This window comes from Lactuca sativa, chromosome 8 (genome assembly GCF_002870075.4).
Source record: "Lactuca sativa cultivar Salinas chromosome 8, Lsat_Salinas_v11, whole genome shotgun sequence".
In the NCBI taxonomy this organism is placed as follows: domain Eukaryota; kingdom Viridiplantae; phylum Streptophyta; class Magnoliopsida; order Asterales; family Asteraceae; genus Lactuca; species Lactuca sativa.
The window spans coordinates 157,449,153-157,473,866 of record NC_056630.2 but is presented as its reverse complement, the minus strand read 5'-3'; the positions used below and the strand labels follow the sequence as shown (position 1 = coordinate 157,473,866).

At 33.8% G+C, this 24,714-nt stretch overlaps 2 protein-coding genes across 3 annotated transcripts; one reads left to right on the top strand and one right to left on the bottom strand.

Annotated features, from left to right (window-relative positions):
* Nucleotides 1-7,051: 7,051 nt before the first annotated feature.
* On the bottom strand, nt 7,052-10,931 carry LOC111884083 (uncharacterized). 2 transcript variants are annotated; one of them, XM_023880411.2, is made up of 12 exons: nt 10,793-10,931; nt 9,714-9,783; nt 9,535-9,628; nt 9,375-9,424; nt 9,174-9,223; nt 8,983-9,091; nt 8,783-8,843; nt 8,618-8,670; nt 8,340-8,432; nt 8,200-8,263; nt 7,981-8,088; nt 7,052-7,404 (listed from the first exon to the last, which is right to left on the bottom strand). In XM_023880411.2, the coding sequence occupies exons 2-12, from the start codon at nt 9,738-9,740 to the stop codon at nt 7,193-7,195; spliced, it is 921 nt and encodes a 306-aa protein (XP_023736179.1). In that variant the 5' UTR covers nt 9,741-9,783; nt 10,793-10,931; the 3' UTR covers nt 7,052-7,192. The 2 variants fall into 2 exon arrangements, with proteins under 2 accessions (XP_023736179.1, XP_023736180.1); XM_023880412.3 differs by having other exon boundaries at nt 9,714-9,778; nt 10,793-10,898.
* Nucleotides 10,932-22,650: 11,719 nt separating this feature from the next.
* LOC128127865 (uncharacterized) lies at nt 22,651-24,087 on the top strand. Its single transcript, XM_052766581.1, has 2 exons — nt 22,651-23,710; nt 23,791-24,087. The coding sequence occupies exons 1-2, from the start codon at nt 23,582-23,584 to the stop codon at nt 24,085-24,087; spliced, it is 426 nt and encodes a 141-aa protein (XP_052622541.1). The 5' UTR covers nt 22,651-23,581.
* The last annotated feature ends 627 nt before the right edge of the window (nt 24,088-24,714 follow it).

Genomic DNA, 24,714 nt, shown 5'->3' with positions numbered 1-24,714 from the left:
GGCAGTTTTGATAGACCCAAACTGCTCCGATATCTACCCCCAGATAGCAGTCATAACCTTAGAAACAAATCAATGCCCTAATCTCATCATCAGACAACCCCGAACTATTGTGGCCACTAAACCCAACTCCTGTCTCGAATCTCCTCATGACCACCATACTGAAAACAAACCAGAAAATATCATATGAGGCGCATTTCATACCATATGAGTTCTTCTAAAAACAAACCCTAGGGGTTGTGACTTCCCTGCTACGCGTACGGGTCCTATGCTTCCAATAGTACGGGCCCATACTACCTTCCGCACCTACACGTATTTGTCTCACAAGATCATCACAACGACCCTATCAGCAGACACTAGAATACATATACATCCTATTCTCACTCCCCATAGAAAGGCTAGACATTCCTCAACTGACTGGCTGCTCACACATAACCCATCCATGAAACTTCCACCAACCCTACTACACTCGTCTATGCTAATCATACATAAAATTGGATCCATTCATCAAACAAGAACGGGAAATAAGGCTAAACCGAATATTCTCAAGCTATAGACTAAGCAACTATAGTAATGATGTCAATTCCATACAAGAAAGAATCCTAGGCTATCAAGCATCAATTATCTGGCAATTCTATGATGCAATTCTTGAAGATCCCTAGCCTACCACTAGCATATTGTTCTAACATAAACATAATATCAATAACAACGTGGGTAACTTGGGGTATACTTTCTTGCTCCGACCGATCATACACATCGCATCCTTCCTTATTTACTTTTGAAAACAATTGTGAAAATCAGTTTAAAAACTTTTTTCAGATCCCTAGTTTGAGTTTGGATTCAGACAAATGTTCATCCATTTCTCTCAAACCAAGGCTCTAATACCAACTTAAAACACTCCAAAATCATGATAAATTTATAATTTTTCAAAACCAACCATTAATCAACATTGTTTACAAAAAAAAGTCATTGTTTCAAAGCATTCTTTCAAATCAAAGTTTTCCCAAGACCTGGTGCCATAAAACAGGAAGTTGTATATGATCACGCCTTCGACTTCCCACAAGCCTCATGAGTACCTGAAACGATAAACTAAAAACTATAAGCCAAAGCTTATTGAGTATTCCCAAAATACCATCACACAACATAACAAACAAGCATACAAATAGGAGCCGCCAGCCTGACTAACGCCTCGCAGGGCCTACAACCTATCTGGACCGCTCTACGAGCCTTCGATATGACCGGACCGCCTTGTAGGGCCTACAGCTCCACGGGCCGCCCGCCTAACTGGACCGCCTCGCAAGGCCTACAGCCTATCAGTCGACCCTGAGTGTCAACACAAAGAAGGACCGCCTCAACCCAACACAACATGTCGACATATGCACCAAATAAACATAAACACAGAGCCAACAAATACAAATAATCATATGGATCTACTGAACAGCTACAAACTATCATATCACTATCCTGACCAGGATAAATAATCTAGTGGGTCGGCATTAGTGCCTTCGACTGTGACATCCCCATTTTCACGGCCAGAAAAGACCGATGTTGTTTATGCTTTATAAAAATCAGAGTACTTCATTTTATAAAAATGTTGCGGAATTTGTTCCCAGAAAAACATCGTAAATACGTTATTAAAACATTTTCTAAGAAACGTATTTATTTCATTTTAAAACGTTTGGGATGTCATCGTTAATACAGAAACATAAGCATAAACAGAACTTACAATTATTTACACTAGTGATCTACATCTCTTTAAATCTCTCAGTGTAATGTCACTTCATATCAACGCCTGTGATATAAATAAACTGAGTGGGTCAGGTTGGGAAACCTGGTGAGTACATAGGGTTTTCAACCCACAATAATATAATTATTATGTTTAAACAATCAAACAATCAACCCAATTACCCATCCCCATTATCTTCTTTATTCTTAAGGATCTACCCTAAGAATCAGCTATTTCTCATTCATTCATTCCTAAGGATCATCCTAAGGAAACAACATGAAGTCCATTGTTGCCAATGACACATTGGTCAAGCGCAGCTGCTAATATTGTCACTTAGGCTCAGCTGCCAGAATTAGGACATTTTCTATGAGGCGCTTCTGCCGGTATTGACCTTTAAACACTATTGTCATGGTCATAAGGCTCCCTATTAGGCGCAGCTGCCGATACTATCCTTAGAGCGCAGCTGCTAGGACGTTTACCGTAGATCTAAATCATCTATGGGTTGTGGCGCAGCTGCCAGTGCTTATCTATAGGGTACTAGGTCCATTGCTGCCAATGTATACCTATAGGGCACTAGGTCCGTACTACTAATGTTCCTCTATTTCAGCTTTTATCCATCATCATTCATCTACCCATGTTTTACCCAACATATTTTGTAGATATAAAATACTTTATACAGTTTACATCATTTAAAACATGTATAAAAATCTTTCACCAGCATAAACAACAAGTATTCAGACAATATGCACACATAACACGTAATTTATATTAAAATACTTCATATCTATGTGTAAGATGAAAGAGACCATGCACTCACCTGATTAGGTGGTGATTCCGAACTCAGACAGCACTTCGTTATCTCAAAACAATTTTCCTCGACAAAACCTAGTATCAATACCACTAGGGTTTAGTTTTTAACGTTAACCACGACTAATTAATAGTCTAGCTATTATTACTATTATATAAGCGTTAAATAACACTCAATAACTCATAATAATAGCCCAAATAATTATTTTAAGGTCCTAATAATGTTACTATAATTAAATAAAATCTATATTAAATATAGTATAGGCGTAGCTCACTTACAGCGAGTTTTTATTAAAAACCGGGCTTCGCTGGAGCAGCGTTTCCAAGCCGAAAGCTTTTCTTCTCGGAGCCGTCGGGCGCTCCCGGGCTTTCTTCTCGTGCTAGGGAGGTTCCGTAGACTTGGGAGGGGTTTAGGGAGGCTAGAGAGAAGTTAGAGAGAGAAAGAGAGGCTTATGGTGTGAAGAAAATATGAGGAGTTCACCCTTGTATTTATAGGAGTTTTATAGTAAAGTAGTCTCTAAGCTTCGTCCGTAACTTTTGCATACGAGCTCCGTTTTTGTCTGTCTTTTTACCGTTGAGTTCCTATTAATGAGATCTTCAACTCTCATTTAGACCTCGTTGGCTAAATCTCATTCTATCTCGTATTTACAAAACTGTATCGAATTTGCCGCGCTCGAAAAGTAGGGACTAAGCTTCGTCTATAACTTTTGCATACGAGCTCTATTATCGACGTTCTTTATATCCACGCGTTGGTATTTACGAGTACTACAACTTTCATTTAGATCCCGTCGGCTAAAAATCGACCAATCTAAAATTCAGATTTCGGGTTGTGCACTGCTATGCTAAATCTTAGAAAAATCATAACTTCCTCATACGAAGTCAGATTTGGGCGTTCTTTTTATCGATGTTCTTAGTTTAACATATTCTACGACTTTCGTTTAGATCGCTAAGGCTAAATCTCGCTCTATCTTAAATTCACTATTTACGCTTCCCGGTATCGTGCCGGTTCCGTCGCGAAACTTCAACGGGTCATAACTTCTTCGTTATAACTCGGTTTTCGGCGTTATTTATATGTACGAAAACCTTGTAACATAATCTAAAACTTGGTTAAGATTATTTATTCTAAATAATCTTTTGTCGAAAAGTCGTTTTCGACCCCTATTGCCTCTAATTTGACTAGCCCAGATTTGCGGGCGTTACATCGACCCACATGTACAATGAGGAAAACTCACCTCTTAGTCTGAATGCAGTTTGAATAAATCCATGCTCCGACAACCGGCTCTACCCGACTCCTAAATATCAAAACAGTTCCAATTCTAAATTATAAAGATTTTCCTAAAATACCCTTGGTCAAAACTGGTCAAAATCAACAAAGTCCACTGAGTCAACCCATCTAGTCAACCTTGTCGAGTCAACTAAGTAGATTCAACTCAGGCCTCGTATGTGGGGCGTACTTCGGGTGTACGACGGGCGTACTAGTGTCCGAGGCATCGGGGTTCAACCTGTGTATGCACAAGTTTTCTTCTGAACCCCTTAAGAGGTTAGTACTTCGACTTTTTACGTCCAAATGCAGATCCAAGGCCAAAATACCACTGAGAGTCATAAAGTTTCCAACTTTATGACTTTGCATACCCATTAAGTGCATAATACATAAAATCCCAACTTCTTAACACCTTAAAACCATCTAGAGCATGCATGGGGAAGAACTAAGCATCAAGATCACATTTTTATGACTCAAGACCCCTTATTGGGTCTGAAAGGACAACTTATTTGATCAAGAGCACGCCATGCTCAAGAATCACAAAGGTTGGGATAAAAAAATTCCCTAAATGGAGGAATATCTAGATCTACATGAAAGGATGATCAAGCTAGGAGCTTTTTACCTCCTGGAGATTGCTAGCAAGTAGGGAATCCCAGATCCAAGCTCCAAAGTTCTTCTACCACCTTCTTCTTCTTCTTCAAGAACACCACCAAAACAGACAAATGAGCTCAAAATGTACTATTCCCACTTAGGGTTAGCTAGAGGGACGAACTTTGGATGGAGGCTGATTAAGGTGAAGGTCTTGCGGCCATACAAATGTTTAAATAAGGTCCAAACCCTAAATTTTAGGGTTTGAAACCCTCTCATGTACGACCTACGTATGCAATAGACACCCGACATACAAGGCCCCATGCATGTACGCCTTACGTACGAAGCGTACACCCAACGTACTAGATCTCCGACCAAAATTACCAAAATGCCACTATAGGCCATTTTGCAATCCTCTTCATGCACAAGGGCCAAAAATGAAATATTCTTCACATATAGGGTTTAATTCAAAGTTACCTCGTCATCGGGATGTTACACACCAGTTTTTAGGATAGTGTGATCGGGAACGTGTAGTGTGCATGTGATTTTGGGGAGCATATTTGGGCCCAATTTCCACAACTTAATGGGTCAGGAATACCACAGTGTAGATCAACTATTTTCAAAGTTTCATGACTTGAAACAGAATATTAAAGGTTCAACAACAACATTATCAAAAACTTAGTGACACACAAATAGTGATGGCAACTACATGGATGTTTTGCAAATGGCGCTCGAGTAAATATCAGATTGAAACTGTGGGAAGTCGTTTACCCGCCACAAATGTTGGGATATACTACAAAATTGCCCAAAGTGGTCCATATATTTACCGATGGAAATTGAAATATGAGGATCTAACATATTGAAGACAACTGAGTCCAACGATTACACACAAACTTTGGACGTGTGTTTACATATGAACCTTAACGACGAAGACGACAAGCTTGAACCGTTATAATTTTGACGCGCGATTGCTAAGGATAAAGCAAAAAGAGTTGCATTGACTTTTTGAATAACTCTTTGAATAATAACTTTCAATAATTATGTGAGAAAATAGACGAACACCTAGCTTTACAAAAAGAAAAGGTAGTTGTGCAAAAACAAAAGCGGATTTAGAAATCCATTTTAAGATGGGTGATTTGGAGGGCGACAAGCATCAAGCGATACTAGTTGCATAAAAAGCGGTTAGGATAAATATTTGTAATTTTTATTTTTATAAATCAATTAAATTATTTTAATTTTATTTAATGTTGTTTTTTAATAAAGAATAATTATATTAAAAAAACATTAAATTCCGTGTGATAGAAAGTTGTGATCGCACCCCTATGAATGATGTGGATTTGTGGGAAGTAAATAATAATGTGATGTTAAAGTATCAAATTGATGCAGAGTGATACGGTGATTCCCACACTCATAGGCGAGTTTACATACATGGTAGGTGGGTCATGTCAAACCTTATAATAAGTTTATAGGAAAAAATTTAGGAACCACCTTGAAAAAATTTTAGGACCTACCTTATAACAATGGATCAAATGGTTGATCGGTTTGAATGACCTAGTTAGTTGATTTATAGATTTATCTATGCCTAACCCACGTCGGCATCGAAGTAAAAGTTATGTATTTTTGTTGCTTATAAAAAGGAAGGGTGATGGGAATGTTTATTATGGATTTTTTAAGCAATAAATTTTTCTATCTCCCACTCCAACATTGTTGAATGAAGTTATTAAGGAAAAAAGTTAACAATTAAAATCCCAAACTTGGTTTATTACAAATTTAAAGTGGTTTTAGTCATTTAATATTATTTTTGCACGATGAACCAATTTTATTAGTTTAACCTTGCTCCAATCTAAAAAATGACAGTTTTTTTAGGTTGAATCGATCTGAGCTGTATTGAGTTTGAATCACTTCTAATTCTCTTACAAAACTCGCCTTAGTAGAAAGTTGAGTCCGAGTAATTTGTGGAGTAATCGGCCGAGTTATCTATGTTTTATAACAATTTACACAACCTGACCCACAAGTAGTAATTTTAACTATTTCCTTTTTCCCGGTTTTTACTTAAACAGGAAACCACATACTTTTCTGTTCTAAACTTGCTACTGCCCACACCCTTTAACCTAAGTCCTAAGACTATCTCCATTCATGACCATGTGCTCCATTATAACTTTTTTCATCTTTGATGAACTTTAAAACTGATTGAACAAAAAAAATATCTTCTATTATAGAAGTTCTAACGAAGACCTACATTCAAGGAGTTGCCGTCAAGGGTCCCTAGTGAACATTGTTCACGTGACTTGTACACACTACAAGACACACCCACGAGGCTCATCCATCACTTTACCAATTCTTCAAAGACTAATAATAAAGTAATAATGCATTATGGGTCCATTCACTTCCACCTGGATTTCATGGTCATCTATGTTATGGTTTTAAGCAGTAATAAACTTTTGCATTTATTCATTTAACTTATACAATTGTACATACTAAACTATTATATTGACAAATTAAGTACTTAGTTAAACAATTGTATTTTTGTTTTTTGTCAACCAAACCATGGTTTTTGTTAAAGTTGGCCCATTATAGTTTAAATTTACCAAAAACTTTGACAAGCTTTTACCTAAATAAAACAGTAACCGAGTTTGCAAAACTAATATTTACGGTTTACTAAATGCCAACGATTTGCAAAAACACTAATCATTACGTCAAAAAACAACCATTCATGCTAACTGAGTTCAGTTAAGAACTAACAGAAGTAGTATATGATATAATATATGATGTAGTCGAATCAAGAATCAAGGAAAAGCATTTCAAAGGCATTGTTAATTGTAATTGTTAGAAGCTTTCTTCATTTGAAGAGCTCTCTTATACGGAGGGTCTATTGGAGGCTGCACAGGATCCAAGCTCTTGTAACTTCCATCCGCGGCTTTTGGAAGCGGATATGAACGGTCTGAGTCATAACCACTAAGGTCCCCACAAGCTAGAAACGGTATATAAATCTTGTTTGGCCCTTCCAACCATCCACTACTGCAATCTGTCGTGTCATATCATATCATATCATATCATATTATATTCAATAAATTTGTGAAAACTTTTGCATTTGTTACACTGGACTAGACAAACTTTCTAGGTTTTTTTTTTCCAATGATGAGGACGCGGAGGGCATTTACGTCATTAAAACATACAAGAAATCAAGAGCGAGCCCTGTCCAATATTGTTCCACCTTTTTTGAATGAGATAAAAATTACAGTTTTTTTTGTCTCGTTGGCATTAGTTTCAGTCCCAGTCCAATGCATGTAAAATGCAGTACAAGGTTGTCTGTTGTGTCATGTGTAACAAACGGGGCCCGTTTGTTATGTCAGTCAGACAAAAAAAAAACTGCAATTTTTTGTCCCGTTCAAAAAAGGTGGAACAAGATGGGACAGGGCTCGCTCTTGATTTCTCGTATGTTTTAATGACGGAAATGCCCTCCGCGTCGTCATCATCGGAAAAAAAAAAAAAAAAAAAAACCTAGAAAGTTTGTCTAGTCCAGTGTAACAAATTCACGTATAATTAGGTTTTAAAATATTAAACTGTCAAGAAAAATGGTAAATAATAATAATAATAATACCTAAGTCGTCTGCACCAGATGGAGTTCCAACTTTCTCAAGGAGGCGATGCAAATCTTTCTCATTGAAGCCTTCAGGAGGGGAATAATTCTCACAAACAGCAAATGCTTCTGTTTAACAAAAATATCATAATTTAAAATTCATATTTCATTATTAAGTCATGTTGTACTCATAAATGAATATCAAAAACTTTATTTAGAAAATTGAAAATTAGTAGTGACCTATGCTTGAATTCCGGCTACTTTTTGGTTTTGCAAGAGTTACTTCAGTGAAGAATAATTTTAGCTGCAAGAAAAACAGATTATAAATTTTAAAAATAAATAGTTTAAATAATTGGGAAATCATTAGATAGCTTTTAAACCTGACAATATAGGAGGCTTGTATCCTTTCCCCTGAAGATCTTTGCAATAAATTTTCCACCATTTTTCAGTATGTGAGTTACAATTGTTAACCCCTGAAAATGAATTTCTCTCAAATACCATTAAAAGTTGAACAAAATCCAGAAATTCACAACTATGACAACACGAAATTACAAGTAATCCATGTTTCAACTTTCAACTAGATAGGATTAAACTTTATCTAATATTAAATATGAATTTTAATTGGTTGAATAATCACTAGAAAAGTAGAAACACTTACTGCCAATATCAGTTGTGATTGAACAAATTCATCCATGTCATGAAGTCCAGTTACTGCATTTGGAAGGGATATCATATATCATATATCATATATAAATTATATTAAGTTGTGCAAAATAAGTTAATAACAATAAATATGAAAAAACATAGTATTAATCTTACTTACCATCAGGAGCACCATCACATACAACTAGATCAGCCTTGCATCCATCAAAATGCCTAATTACCTGAAAATACATACCAACCAATCATAAATGATGAAATAAAGACGTAAATGCCCTTCACAAAAATAAACATAGAAAGCTTGTCCAGTTGTCTTTGGTCTTGCTTAGAAGAGATGAAATAAAGAGAAGCAAAAACACACACCACTTCAGCTGTTCGAGCATTTGTTATGTCACCTTGCACTTGAATAACACCTTCAATTGGAGCCATGGGTTGTAAATCAATAGCTACAATAAGTGGAAGATCATCATCCCTGTATAAATTATGAAACAAAAGTTAATGTATAAGTTTTAAATATAAGAAATGAAATCATTTTGCATTGTTAACAAACTCACTTTGAATCAGATGAGAGCTTAGCTGGGAGATACAGTTTACGACTCAAAACCTACAAAAAAGTATCTTTAATGAATACAATATTACAGAAATTGGATTATAGTTATATTATTGTTGCAATCATATTTAGTAAGAAGCCAATTATTTAGAGAGGAAATTTAAAAGTTTTTGATTGTTTTGGGTCAATCCAAAGCATCACATACCTGACTCCAGCTACCAGGTGCAGCACATAGATCAACCACATGCTTAACTCCTGAAAATTAAAAAGCATTAAAATCATCAAAAGATAATTGTGTCATGTTATAAAATTGTATGAACATATTTTAGTGTTTAGAAGGAATCAAGAATTTATGTAATTTGCACCTTCAAAAATGTTGAATTCTTCATCAATTTGAAGAAGCTTGAAAGCACTTCGTGCACGCCAACCTTCTTCTTTTGCTTTGCGATAGTAGATATCCTGTGTATAATTTATCTCATGAAGATAAGAGTAGAGCACCAATAAAATCAAAAGAAAACGTAATGCATGAGAATGACGATTGTACCCTTTTATCTCTCGAGGCTTTTCCCATTATGTGCACTTGTTTGTAGTGTAGTGTAGTGTGTGCAACTGACCTTTACACAAGAAGTTGGAACACAATTAGTGGAAGGATCGAATCAATTACTAATTAATGATATACCAACAAAACAGGAATTTTCTCATAGTACTCCATTGTTAAAATAGACATTTACTTCGAAGTATAAGCAAAATTTACAAATATTGAGTCAGCAAAGAGTCACATTCTCACTTCTCTTCTTCAAGTAAGCACTCCAGCTTGCAACTTATGTGGTGAATCACTTACAATTTGGTTCAAGCATTTTATCAAACACCTTATGTGCATACTAATTTGTCACATTGTGATGTTTAAATTGAAAGATGAACTCCATTGTTGAGACTGAGAAGCTAGAAGTACTAGTTATTAGACAGAAATGAGAAGTTACTTGGGGGTCAATCTGAAATTCGTGTTGAATGAAAAAAATCATTGTTTGATTAAAAAAATTGAATCTTAATGAAACAAATAATAGTCAAATTATGAGTTTAACTATCTGAATCATTTCGAACAAAAAGATTGCTTGATAAAACTGAAAGATAAACATTAAATGAGAAGAGAACAATTGTCGTTTTTTCCTAAACATATCTGACTGGTTAATTACAAAAGGATCCACATCCACCAAGCCATTTTTAAGGATTTCTTACAATTCTATGTATATTATGAACAAGTACCAATAGATGCACCAATTCAAAGAAGTTCTGACTTCCATTGTTAACAAAAGTTCAACTGACTTGTCAAACTTCATCATACAAACATACTCAAACTTGAGGATCAAATTTGATAGTGTAAATCATTGGGGAATATTATCAAACAGTTGGTGTTCATAAAAACAACACTACATAAAGTTGAGACTAAGACAGATACTAAAACGGCACCAGCTAGGTATCCATTAAAAAACAAAATCCTTCGTCACAACTACACTTCATGGCTTCATCTTCACTACCAGAGGAGATGCAACAAGCACATAAGAAACATGCAAAAACACAAAAAGAAGTGGCAAGACAGAAAGGAGGTCATAGAAAACGCAATACCAGCGGAGAGGAGAAATCGCTGAACAAGTTCCAGAGAGGAATCGAAGAGAGGCGCCGGATAGAAAAATGAACGATAAAATTCAATTTTCTCGAGCTTTGCGGCGGTTCTTCAACATTCAATTGAGTTTTAACTTTTAACCAAATTATATACTACATATTTTTTACAAATAGTATTTTGTAAAATAAAATAAAAAAACAAAGTGTTTGTTTAAATGGATAGGATCCGATCCAATAAGTAATCCAAATTGATTTCGGATTTTAAAATATCGATCCGAATAATTCAAATTAAATTGATATCTGATCCAATTACAATTCGATATGATCGGCTTTTATAATTCGGTTTTCAAAAACCAAAACATTTTAAAACGACATATAATTATAATATTATTCAATATTTACAAAAGAAACAAAAATATTTAGTTGTGATTTAAAGTTTATAAACAACTACCAAGAAAATATATTAATAGATAAAAAAACTTTTAAGAGAAATGCATATTAATGTTTTTTATTAGGTGAAACTTTTTGAACTTAAAAAAAATAAATTATAAAATTAATAAATAAACAATAAATTGTTATTCAATATTTTTTTAACTATTCGGTTTTTATTTTAAAAACCAATACTAACCCGAAATCTACAATAATTCGGTTTTGTTGAAAATTACTTCAAAAATCCGAATATTCGAACCAAACTATCCAATTGCACAATTCGATTTTATCCGAATAATGAACAACTCTAGTAAAAAAAACTATAAACCGATATAATGTTTATAAAAAAATAGATAACTTATAAATTACATATTTAGATATTCAATATTTTTACATATAAATTTTAATATTTAATATTAACTTTTTATTTTTACAAAGTCTATAATTTTTTTAACAAAAGTTCAAAATATATAATATAATATTAGTAACAAATTGCAAATACTAATTCCTAACAAAAGATCATACGTAATGTGTCATATTACATTCCTCACCGTAATTGGATATTTACAAAGTTTTAGGTGCTGTTTGTTTTTTTAGAGACAAAACGTCTGCAGTCTGCGGACCACATCTGCAAATCTCTTCAGAAAAAGAGGTGGACCAAACGTCTGCAATCTGTAAGAAGAAGACTGTTTGCTTTTTTAACGACTGCAAATTGTTAATAGTAAACCAAAATTTAAATAATTATAGTCTCTTTTATATATATATATATATATATATATATATATATATATATATATATATATATATATTAAACCTAAGAAATATTTGCATTAAAAAACATACATAATGATTTTCCACCATGCGACATACTCCATTATAATGTTAGGGGGTTTAATGGGTTTTCTAAAAAATATTTAAACCAATCTATTTGTTTTTGACTAAATTTGGATACGACCTTAAAGAGAAAAAAAAAATATAGTAAAATAGCATTAATAATTGGGTTTTATACAAATAAATTTGCCGGTTGTTTCTTTTGAAGAAATGGATGGGGCGATGTGAATAAAAACATTTTTTCATTTAGGTTTGAATCGTGAGCCTTTTTTTGTTTAAAATTAGTGAGAAGAGGTTAGAAGACACAGGTCCATGTCTGCACCAAGAAGAGGACGCGCAAACGTTTTTAGGTCTGCGGTCTTCTGAAAAACAAAGTCTGCAAGAGTATACGTCTGCGTACCGTCTGCCTGGCGCAGACAGAAGAGGTCAAGAAGAGGTTTTTGAAAAAACAAACAACACCTTAGTCTTTCTTCGTTGGTTACCTATATTACATGTATGCAGAATATTTTTCGGACTTTTTTTGTGATTATTTGAAAGAGTCTGAGGTCAAACGTAATATGGTTTTTTTAATTGGTTATATAGTTGGCACCTAAATGGCTATATATATATATATATATATATATATATATATATATATATATATATATATATATATATATATATATATATATATAAAGAGTTATATGGAAAATGAATGATTAGGGCAACACATATTTGAACCAATGAAAACATGACAACACATCAATTCCACAATAACTTCCATAATACATTACTTGTGAAAAAAGAAATGGACACATGTCATTTGATTATTGGTTCCGGTAGATGTTGTCCTAGTTATTTGTTTTCCATAGAACTCATTCCTATATATATATATATATATATATATATATATATATATATATATATATATATATATATATACTAGTTGTAAACCCGTATATTATACGGGTTGATTAAAACAAAATGTTAAATAGAAAAGATTAAATGAGAAAGTTATCTGAATTAAAATTATGAAATAACTGAAAATGGAAGGAAAAAAATGCAAAAAATAAATAAATTATAATTATGTGTTTAGTTATTAGATCCATGTACTAAACGGGTAAATTTTTACAAAATCTTAAACACAAAAGTGTAAACTATAAATTTATTTGATAATTGAAATTGAAATTTAAAATTTAAAATTTGAAATTAATAGTCATTATGATAGATTTAATTTATGGAAACTAATTAATAATATATTAGAAATTATAAATGAAGTAAATGACAAGTGAAAAATAAATATATTTCAAAATTATGACAAAACGACATATGGCAAAATCATTCTTATTTATTAGGGTATATATATATATATATATATATATATATATATATATATATATATATATATATATATATATATATATATATATATATATATATATATATAAACACAAAGTCTTAAAAATAGTATACTTTCTATTATTTTAAGTTTTGCCATAAAACTTTCAACACTTTGTCGCTTCTCAATTTTTTCGAAGTTTTGCCACAAAAATTTGAACACTTTGCCATTTTTGGTTTCTCCTCTACTTTGTACCATATTAGTTTGTGGAACTGATACTTTTGGTCCCCAGCTTTGATATTTTCTACTGCTAGCCACAAAATGTTTAAGAGTTTCCTACTTTTGGTCCATGGCATTTACAAAATGTGACACCTCAAGTTTTTGCCATATTAGTTTGAGGAGTTGCCGTTTTTGGTCCCCCACATTCGATATTCTACTATGGTCTTATTTCCCTCCAATAAGAACACATATATTTAATTACCAATGATAGCAATAAATATCAAATAAAGCGTAACACTATGTAAGAACGTTGCTACTATAGGTAAAAATAAACCTTTCCAAATATGATACCCTAATTGGAAAAAGGATTTAAAAAAAAATACCGACCCGGGGTGAAGCCCAGGTTTTTTTACTAGTTGTTACTATTTGTTACAAGATTTATCCTCATATTTTTCCATATAATTTAAAAAAAATCATGATCCAACATTTAATGACAACAATACCACTACTGCAATGCTGCTTCAAACTAATATCTTCAACTCCTTCATTCTGACTGTAAAAATGAGTAGTTACATTTTCATTTATTCATGTTGGAATATTTGTTTTTGTTCTCTTAGTTGTAATGTTTTTTTGTAGGTTGTCGTGTACAGATATCCATATATGTCATTTAGAGGGGAACAAAACTATGTTTACAAACTGAACGGAGCAAATTACCCTTTGCAGGTGTGCACTTTCAATCATTCTTTGTTCTTAGGTAGGCATTTCATAAACACTTGTTAGGCACCACCATAGGTAAGTTAGCAACATGTTTTATTATTTAATTAATTTCAGCAAATAAAAGCAAACCATTTAATGAATTTAAGTTGCATCGACTAAGTAGATGAAGTCGAAGTCAATCTTGAGAAGAAACCGAACTAAACGTCATAAAGGTGGAATAACAATCACGAACACAGTAATCACACATGAAAAGGAAAATTATGTTATTGATGTGCTTCATGATTCCAGGAGTTGTACCCAACCAGAAAATTAAGACTTACCAGGAGATCGGAGAAGACCGTAGTCGACAGCAAGATCGGAGATTGGAGGCGGCGATATGAGAAGGGTCAGTAGTAAAGAGAAAGATGGTAACTAGGTGTTTGGATTACTTTTTTTTTAGCTTTGACGAGACAAAAGACAAAAAGTTGTTTATAAAATTTGTTTGGGTTGTATTTTTACTTTTTGAGTGTAATTTAGTTTTTAAAAAGTTAAAAAGTCATAACTTTTGAAAACTTATATTTTTTCTTCTTTACAAAAAATAATTTTGAAAATAACTTTTGTATTTTCCAAATATCTTTTAGTATTTTTTGACTTTTTAAAAAAAATTAAAAGTAAAAAGTCATTTCAAAAGTAATCTCAAACGTCTTCGAAGTTCGAGGAGACGAGTTTATTTGATACTTGAAGGATAGAATGGTAGATTTGGAGGGTCGTATTTTCTTTTTAAAAATAACAAGAAAGTCAGGTACTCTGACTTTTCTAAAATGACTTTTTCAAAAGAATGAGAACTATAAAGGTTTTTTTTTTAAAAAAAAAATGTTTATTCGTTGCCAAACAAATTTACATACTCATTAATTTTTTAAAAATCAATAAATAAATAATCTTTCTTTAAACCAAGTCCAAAACACCCGTGCATGTTTGACAATATGCATTTGCATCAATTATAAGACTATAGGGAGTGAGCTCGACATGCACCATGATATGCTCGGCGGACACCGCCCCACCATGGTGACATGTCGAGTATGGGGAGCTTCAACGACATTCAAGTGGATGAGATAGGGGGAGGGGCGGGGTCAACAACTTTTTAAAAAAATAATTCAAAATTCAAACCATTATAAATACTACACATATCCCACCAAATTAGACCACATCAAATCTTTCTTTTCTCTAAAAAAAATTCTTCTTTATCATCGTCATCTTCTTCTTCCAGTCACCTAGAATTTGTGCTAGAAGTCGTGATCACCGTTGCTAATTCGCTACAACAAGAATTATACGAGGAAACGAGAAATATGCAATGAAGACGAAAAAGATATATAGAGAGAGGTCGTAAAGTTGCCCACCAATGTCTGATACATGATTATTTTGATGATCATGCTATTTTCCAAGGTTTTCTATTTCCGAAGTCAGGTCCGAATGCACAAACATTTGTTTCAATGTATATTAGAAGATGTAATGACAGCGTGTGAATTTTTATAGTAACGTTCGTACAATATGATTTCATCATTTACAAAAATGCACAATCGTGAATCACGATTCGTATGCTATCATATGGCACCCTACCCTGATGCACTAAATGAGAGTTTTAGAATGTCCTTACGTACCCCATGAGAAAGTTTTCACAATTTTTGCAAGTATGTCATGAGAAAGTTTTAGAACTACCAACATTAGCATCACCAATCCTAGGGGAAACATTAATGATGTATATGTCAACATTGAAACTGGCGGTGAGTGCAGAAAGGACAAACAGATAACCATATATTTTGTAAGTCGGGTATATATTATAAGGAGCTCAAATTGGAGATTCGAATATGGAGAAACTAGTATTATCACTCATTAATGCAACAAGACGATTAAGAAGATGCTTCCTAGAATATGCGATAGAGGTACTAAACAATGCCCCAATAAAGCAAGTGTGATTGAAATGCAAGAAGCTTGCATGATGCTTACCTAAGTGGGTGGTGGGGTTAAGAGAACATGAAATAAATTTTAAACCGCGCGCTAGTGTCAAGGCTTAAGCTTTAACGAACTCCATAACAGAAGTAACTAGTAATGGAGATGTATCTACAGTAGAGGAAACCGACCCTAATAGCAAAGACGCAATGCAAGTTAGGGAGAACTAGTAGACTCTACATATAGATGAGTCTTCTAGCATAGAAAGAGTAGGGGCATGCCTAATACTAACTAACCCAACTGGAGAAGACGTAAGGCACACGTTGCGTTTCGAATTCGCAACTTTAAATAATGAATTAGAATATGAAGCACTAATCGCAGGATTGCAACTAGAAATTAAGATGAGATGTGAGCACATATGTGATTTCACATATTCAATGTCAGTAGCAAATCAGACGAACGGTCTATACGAAGTTAGGGGTAGAAGTCTCATGCAATACGCCACTAAAGTAAAGATGTTGATAAAGCAGTTCAAAAGCTTCAAATTGCAACATATACATAGATCAAAGAACAAGTGAGATGATGCACTAAGCAATCTAGCATCATTAACATTTTAGGACCTAGCTAATTGAATTATCGTCAGAATAGTACAAGCTAAGGCAATAGAGGGATTACCAACAATTTCGACCGTTGATGAAATAAGTGACTGGAGAAAGCCAATCATAGAATATTTGTTCGTAGGAAAACTACCACAAGACGACAAGCAATCCAGGAAGTTAAGGATCAAAGTAACCTCATTTTTAATACAAAACAGAATGCTATATAAGAGAGGGTACCTAGCACCTAGATTAAGATGTGTAAGCAACACCAAAGAAGAATACCTCATAAATGAAATGCGTGAAGGAATAGCGGGAGCATGAAGAAGCAAGAACAATTGTACAAAAAATATTCAGGTTAAGGTACTACTGGTAGATTATGTACCAAGATACAAAGGACATCATTTATAAGTGTGAGAAATGCCAAAAACACGCACCAATGCAAAGAAAAGTGGCATCACCGATAGTTAGCATCATCAGTTCATGACTATTCGTGCAATGGGGCATCGATATAATAGGACCCTTCCCAGAGCACCAGAAAAGGTAAAATTCTTACTAGTGGCAATCGACTACTTCACAAAATGGGTGGAGACTGAGCCGTTAGCAACAATAACTAGACACAACGCTATCAACTTATTCTGAAAGAAAAATATATGTCGATTCGGAATACCACACACACTTATCTATGATAATGGGACCTAGTTTTCAAACAACCCATTCCAAGAGTAGCACGAGGATCTCTGAATCAACTAAAGGTTCACATTCGTGGCTCATATGGAAGACAACGACCAGATAAAAGTTACAAACAGGACAACAGCCCATGCTATAGCAATAAGATTGGACGTGGCAAAAGGACGTTGGGTAGACGAATTACTAAATGTATTAAGGGTGTATAGAACAACGCCACAAACAGCAACCAAAGAGACACCTTTCAGCCTTGTATATGGGTTAAAGCTGATGATATCGCTGGAGTTAATGGTCCTAACTGAGAGAAAGACAAATTTTAACCAATCCAACAATGACAATGGAATAAGAACAAACTTAGAGTTGTCTATGGATAGATGAGAAATACCAGCAATCTAGCAGGAACACTATAAGAAGCAGATTGAAAGCCATTACAACCAATAAGTCCATGGAAGATCTCTTAAGGTGGAAGAACATGTTTTGAGAAATAACGAAGCAAGCCGACAAGAACCACAAGGAAAACTAAGGGAATTGTGGGAAGGGCCATACAAAATACATGAAGCAAACAAACACATATCATACATTCTACAAACCATATATGGAAAAATGGTGCTTAGGTCATGAACTGTGAAAAAGTTAAGAAAATATTATGTATAAAGGGAAGAATGTCAAGAAAAAAAACACAAAAAAGTTTTGGAACCAATGGATCAAGTAACTTGCACGAGGAAAATGATAACCCGAAAAGCATAAAGCATGGTCTTGATCTAAATCATACCATGACATAGTCAAAGCAACTTAACCTATATGGAAAACAACAACCTAACATGTATAAAGCATGGTCTTGATCTAAATCATACCATGGCATAGTCAAAGCAACTTAACCTACACAGGGAAAGCGACAACCTGACAGGCATAAAGCATGGTCTATATCTAAATCATACCATAACATGATCAAATCAATTTAACCTACACGACGCAAACGACAACCCGACAAGCTAAAAGCATGGTCTTGATATAAATCATACCATAACATGGTAAAAGCAATTTAACCTATGTGAGGAAAATGACAAACCGACAAGTATAAAGCACCCAGTTGACCGAAGCCATATCATAGCAAGTTTAGAGCAATATAACATATGAGCGACCTAACCGGATAGCAACATAATTCCAATAAAACAAGGGAAACAACCAGATGAGAGCAAAGTCACATGAATAAAAAGTCAAATAAAGCTTTTATAATCACTAAATATGCAGGAAACAGAATACCAACAAAAGATGAAAGGAAACAAATTAGTTAAGTCTGCAAGCAACCTCAGTTCGGATGCTTTCTAATTACACTAAAAAGTAAGAAAAGCACAACCAATGTAGCTGCAAGAGTTTGTAGAGATTTTGCAGCAATCTGGGCATAGAGAACTCGATTCTCCAAAAGACACGCTTAATAATCAGCTTCCAAAAGTGATTGTTGGTTCTCTAGCAAAACTATTTTATCTGGCGCAATCCAAAACCGGTCATACAATTCGACATGGACTTTCCTAGCTTCAAATAACACTTCTTCGCCAACCAGCTTCATGCCTTCGGCAACTCGCATATTGACCTCAACAGAAAGATAACAATCACGAAAAGATAACAACCCATGAAACAACTTGGATTTTTCACCATTGGCGACAAAAGAATATCTCCATCATAAGCAATGCAACGACAAGCCTCATCCAACTCCTCTTTCAGCATGATACATGACGAGCATGACATTGTAGCACATGAGCAGACTATCAAATAAACAAAAGATAAGTTTCAATAATAATATATGGATGATACAAACAAAAGTAGGGATGGATGGAAAAATGCTTATACCATCAGCAGTAACAACATGGAAACAAAGTATCAGGAGAAGAACGGCTCATGGGAGCAAACGATGTGCTTACTTTGCAAAGGAAATCTTCGAACATAATAAGAGAACGCTTACGTTTACACAGGGCAATAGAAAGTGATGGGGGTAGCACCAATACCAACAACCAAAGAATCATGGAGTATAACATTAACTAAGGAAAAAGGAGAAGCGCCTACAAGGTGCTCAAGCGAAAATACATCCGACCCGAACCCATCTAACCGCAATGGCGACTCAGATGGATGAATGGGCAGATCAAATTCCTTTTTGGAAATCACATTCTCCAACACAATATCTCGAGGGGATATTTCACCAGACATATATGCCGATAAATTAAAAGTGCACTTATTCTCACTTATAATCACAAATGTGAAGAATAAGTGAAAGGAAGACATTTATATCAGGTGAAATCAAAACTGAAAAAGCATGGCTACCAAATCACGAAATAAAAGCATTTATTACCAACCTGGTCGATTGACTAATAGAATTGACACTTGATCTCGAGCTTTCCAAATTGGGATCATATGACACAAAGCAAGAAGTACCTCCAAGAAGAACAATATTTTTATTCAATAATGACAAAATAGAGGAAGATATTTACACAAGTCTACCATTCATCATCTGAATCAGGAGCAGACACATGAATCACAAGAAGACAAATAGTGCCTGAATCTACCCATCAAAACTTACTTTTCCAACCATTTTTGGTACCGGGAAGATCATGAGAAAGAGGGAAATGACGATTACTAAAGGAAAACCAATCGTCGTATTTCTTCAAACCATAAATGTTGGATTAGTATCTAAGCCCGTAACCATATTTGGTAAGTACTTGACCCAGTTGTGCATGGTCCTTTTGGGTTGCCTTCACTAAAGCAACTTGACTGGAGAAATAATAGAGAAAGAGGTTATTATGATTTATTAATATATTATAGGAATAATATATTAAAGGAGAAATCATATTTGTTTAATTAATATTGGTCAATAATTAATTAAGAATTAATTATGTGATCAAAAGTAATTAATTAAACTAGAGGGGCTGAATTGTAATTATGTGATAGCTGCAAATTAGGGCAATGGATGCCCTATGGATAAGGTGGATGAATTCAAGGGGATAAGGCCCTAGAATTCGTCCAAGGATAAGGCTTCTAGACTTATCTTATGGGCTGCTTGGTGGGCAAATAACCAGATAAGGATAAGGACTGAAACCCTAATCTCTAACCTATATAAGGACCCCTTGGCTAAGGGAAATCGCCCACTTGATCCCTAGAAGACCTAGAGCCGATCTTCTGCCTCTCCCCTCTCTCTCTCTCTTGCCTCTCCATTTGCTCTTGGTGTTTGTGAGTCATTAGAGGTACTACACTTGTGGTACTTGCTTTCATAAACAAGGAGATTGAAGATTTGAGTTGTTATTACAATATAACAACAAGAGGTATGTGATTCTTTCTACCATCTAAATTTCCAAATACCTAGATGCATGCTAGGGTTCTTCTTGTGCTCATAATGTTGTATATCTAATAGTGAAAAACATAGATCCAAATCTAGGGTTGCATGCACACATAGGAAAGTTTGTATAAAACCCATCAGTGGTATCAGAGCTTATGGTTATTTGTTTTTAATTAGATCTATACAATTGTATGAATTTGACACATTAGGATTTATAGCCAATAAACCCTAGGAGGCAAGGATTTCGAAATTAGGGTTCTTGAACCCTGTATTTCGAAAATTGATAAGGGTTTTTCAACCCTTTTCTTAGCCACCAAGATTTTGAAATCTAGGGTTTGCAAACTCTAGGGTTTTCGAAATTTGCCTCCTCTCCAGGATAAGACCCTTAATTTTAGGGATTTGGATAATCCCATATCTTGTAATTATCTTTTAATGGTTTAAATATGGTAATTAAAGATTTTGAATTATCCCATCCCATATTTTCGAATTTTAGGGATTTAAGGGATTAGGATAAATTATATTAATTGTTTAATTTAGAGAAAATGACAAAAATAGCCATTTACACTAATTACATTACAAAAATAGCAAAAAAAAAATCGAAATTACAAAATTAGCCCACAATTTCGCAGATGGAAATGCCCCATCTACGAAATCAGCATCCCATCTGCGAATATACAAGCACCTAAAGCACAGCTGTGCTTTAGCTGCTTGTATATTCGCAGATGGAATGTTCCATCTGCGAAATGAAGCTGTCATCTGCGAAATACCTTTTCTTTTCACTATATAAACGTTTTTTTTCTCCATTTTCACTATTCTCTACACAAAAACTCTCTCTATCTTTGGGCTTCTCTCGGAATTTTGGCTAGTTTTTGAAAAAAATGGAGGATTATGTCAACAATCCCGCAAATATGGTTAGATTTTAACTCTTTTAATGTTTAAACTTTTTTTTTATTTTATCATTTATTGTATTATTTAGTGTTAAAAAAGGGTAATTTTGTTGTGTTTGATAGTTTTAATATTTCTTTAGTATACTTGAAGTTTAAATGCTATTTTGTTAGTGGTTGTTTGAATGTACAAGTAGAGACTGCATAGAGTGTGCATCTGGTGGTTTAAATTTAATAAAATGGTTAGAATATGCTTATTTTTTTTTAAATTATTAGTTAAATAAATTGTTAGAATAATGTTTACAATTTGTTAGTTTTGTTGTTTGTTTAGTTGTTGTATAACTTGAAAACTTGTATATTCTTATCGTATAATTGTTTATATAATGTGAAAAATAGTTAAATTACAGTATGTGCAAAATAGTCGTTTGTATATATATTTGTCGTATAAGTATAACATTTGTATAAGTTGAAAATTTGTCGTATATATATTGTTAGAAATTGTTTGTGTTTGTCGTATAAGTTGAAAATTTGTATAAAGTTGTCGTATAACTTGCAAAATTGTTAATTTGGTTGTCGTTTTATTAGAAAAATTGTTTGTTTATATGGTTATAAAATGTTAGTTTATATAATTAGAAAGATAAATATTCTTTATATATTTGTCATTTAAGCTGAAAATTTGTTTAATAAAATGTTTATATAATTATGTATGATATTGTTTTTTATCGTAAATATATTTGTTGTATAACTTGGAAAATTGTTTATATATGTGTATGTTATTGTTTTTTATCGGAAATATATAAACTATTAATTAAGAATTTGTATTTGCATTACTATTTGTTTATGTACTTATTGCAGTTCGTAATCATATATTTTAAAAACAAAATATTTTTTAGTTCTCTAATTTGTTTTTGTGTTTTTTTTGCAGCATGATTTTAGTTTTATCAATATGAAAGCATTTGTGAACTTAAAAGGCTCGGGCGGTAACATATGGGAAGTATTTGAAGTTTTAGATGATGCCAGACGTGCCATTTTCAGAGATACCGTATTTGGTTATTTTATTGATGTCCCTCGTTTACAAGGGAACACATTGTTGTTCCATAAAATGTTCCTTCATCAGATCCAGCCGGACCCTGTTTTATCTCCAGATGGAATAAAACGATTATATTTTCGAGTAGGCAATACGAAAATGGTTTATGGGCCGGAAAAGTTTTGTTTGATAACCGGCTTCAATTTTGGGGAGTATCCAAAAAACATTGGGAGAAAAGGGTCGGAAAAATTATTAAGCAGTAAAAAAAGATGTTTATTGCGTGAGCGGCTATTTCCGGACCATACCAATAGTTCGGTGAAAATCGGCGACCTGAAACATTTAATTTTAAATCGAACATTCTTAGAACTTGACGACGTTGATGCAGTTAGAGTATGTTTGATATACATTTTGTGTGAAGGTTTTTTGGGAAAAGAAGTTAATGATTGGGTGCCACAAGATTGTTTTTTTTTTTTTTTGCTGAGAATTTGAATCTCTGGAACAGGTATATTTTGTTTACGTTAAAAGTTTTATTTTATTAAAGTTATAATTTATATAAAAACCAATTTTGTTTTTTTGTTTTGTTAGTTTCGCTTGGGGTAGCTATCTTTGGGATTTTACTTATGTTGACCTTGAGGATACATGGAACAAAATAGATAATTATTTATCACTTTCTGAGCGTCGTCAAACTTTAAAGTACTCCGTCTCAGGATTTACGGCTCCAATAAGGGTATAAAAATTTTCTTATATTTAAATTGTTTTATTGTTATGTTTTTTATTTTAATTTTAACTTTTATTACTGTAATTGTAAAAAATTGTAGATATGGATATATGAGATGATTCCGGCTGTTCGTGCATTTGGATTTGTATTGAGAAAAAATAAAGACATGCCTCGGATGAAACGATGGAGTGGAACAAAAAAATTGAAATGGGTTGACGTGAACAAGATTTGGTCAAAGATACAGGTTTATAAATATTTCGTTTATTATTAATAAACTTGATTATTATACTTTTATATGCATTTTTAATATGTTTAATTTTTTAGGAGGGGCAACCACCAAGACAAAACTTGTTACCGGGTGATGGTGAGATGACATCTTGTTATTATATGTCATTTCAAGAGTATGTATATGGTGAAGGGAAAGCAATTATATCCCCAGTACGAGACCATTTTAGGAGACAAGACGAATCTTCGTCTAGTATGTCGTCCAGTGGTCGCTCTCATGGTAGAGGTAGGGGCAGTGGGAAACACAACCTAGACGAGATGTTGAAACGGCTACATGCACTTGAGCAGCATGTGTTTATGAACCGACAACCTACAGAGGTTTTTGTTGAAGAGTGAATACTGAACAATTCTCATGCTTTGGAAGAAGGGCAGGACTGGAGGGCGTTTATGGCTGGTATTGCTACGTACCCCAACTTCATGGTTGCTTGGTGGGATGTTGATACGGTAAACTTAATTGTTTATATTGAAAATAATATCGTTATTTTTGTTATGTTTTTGTATTGTGATGTAAAGAAACATAATTTTATTTTCTGATCCTTATACAGGTCTTATTGCCGATTCATTCATCCCCTAATCATTGGATATTTGGGGAACTACGATTAGCGTCAATGGAAGTGCATATTTATGACAGTCTTGGTAGAGGGGCTTATGAAAAATTCAAATCTGAAGGAATCTTTTCCAAATTTGAACGTCGGGTGGCAAATTATTTGGACAAGATTAAGTATTGGGACCGGAGGAACATCCCAAGGATTCCATTGAATATGCAATTCATTTATGAAGAAAATGTTCCCCAACAAAGTAGTCATTTGGGAGATTACGGTGTTTTTGTTTGTATGTTTATGGAGCAATTCGTTTCAGGTCAACCAATACGTGTTCTTATTGACCCAAAGAACGCAGCTTTAGAGTTCCGTCAACGGATGACAAATTTTTTTTGGGGGTCTAGTCTTGGTCCTATGTAGTTGG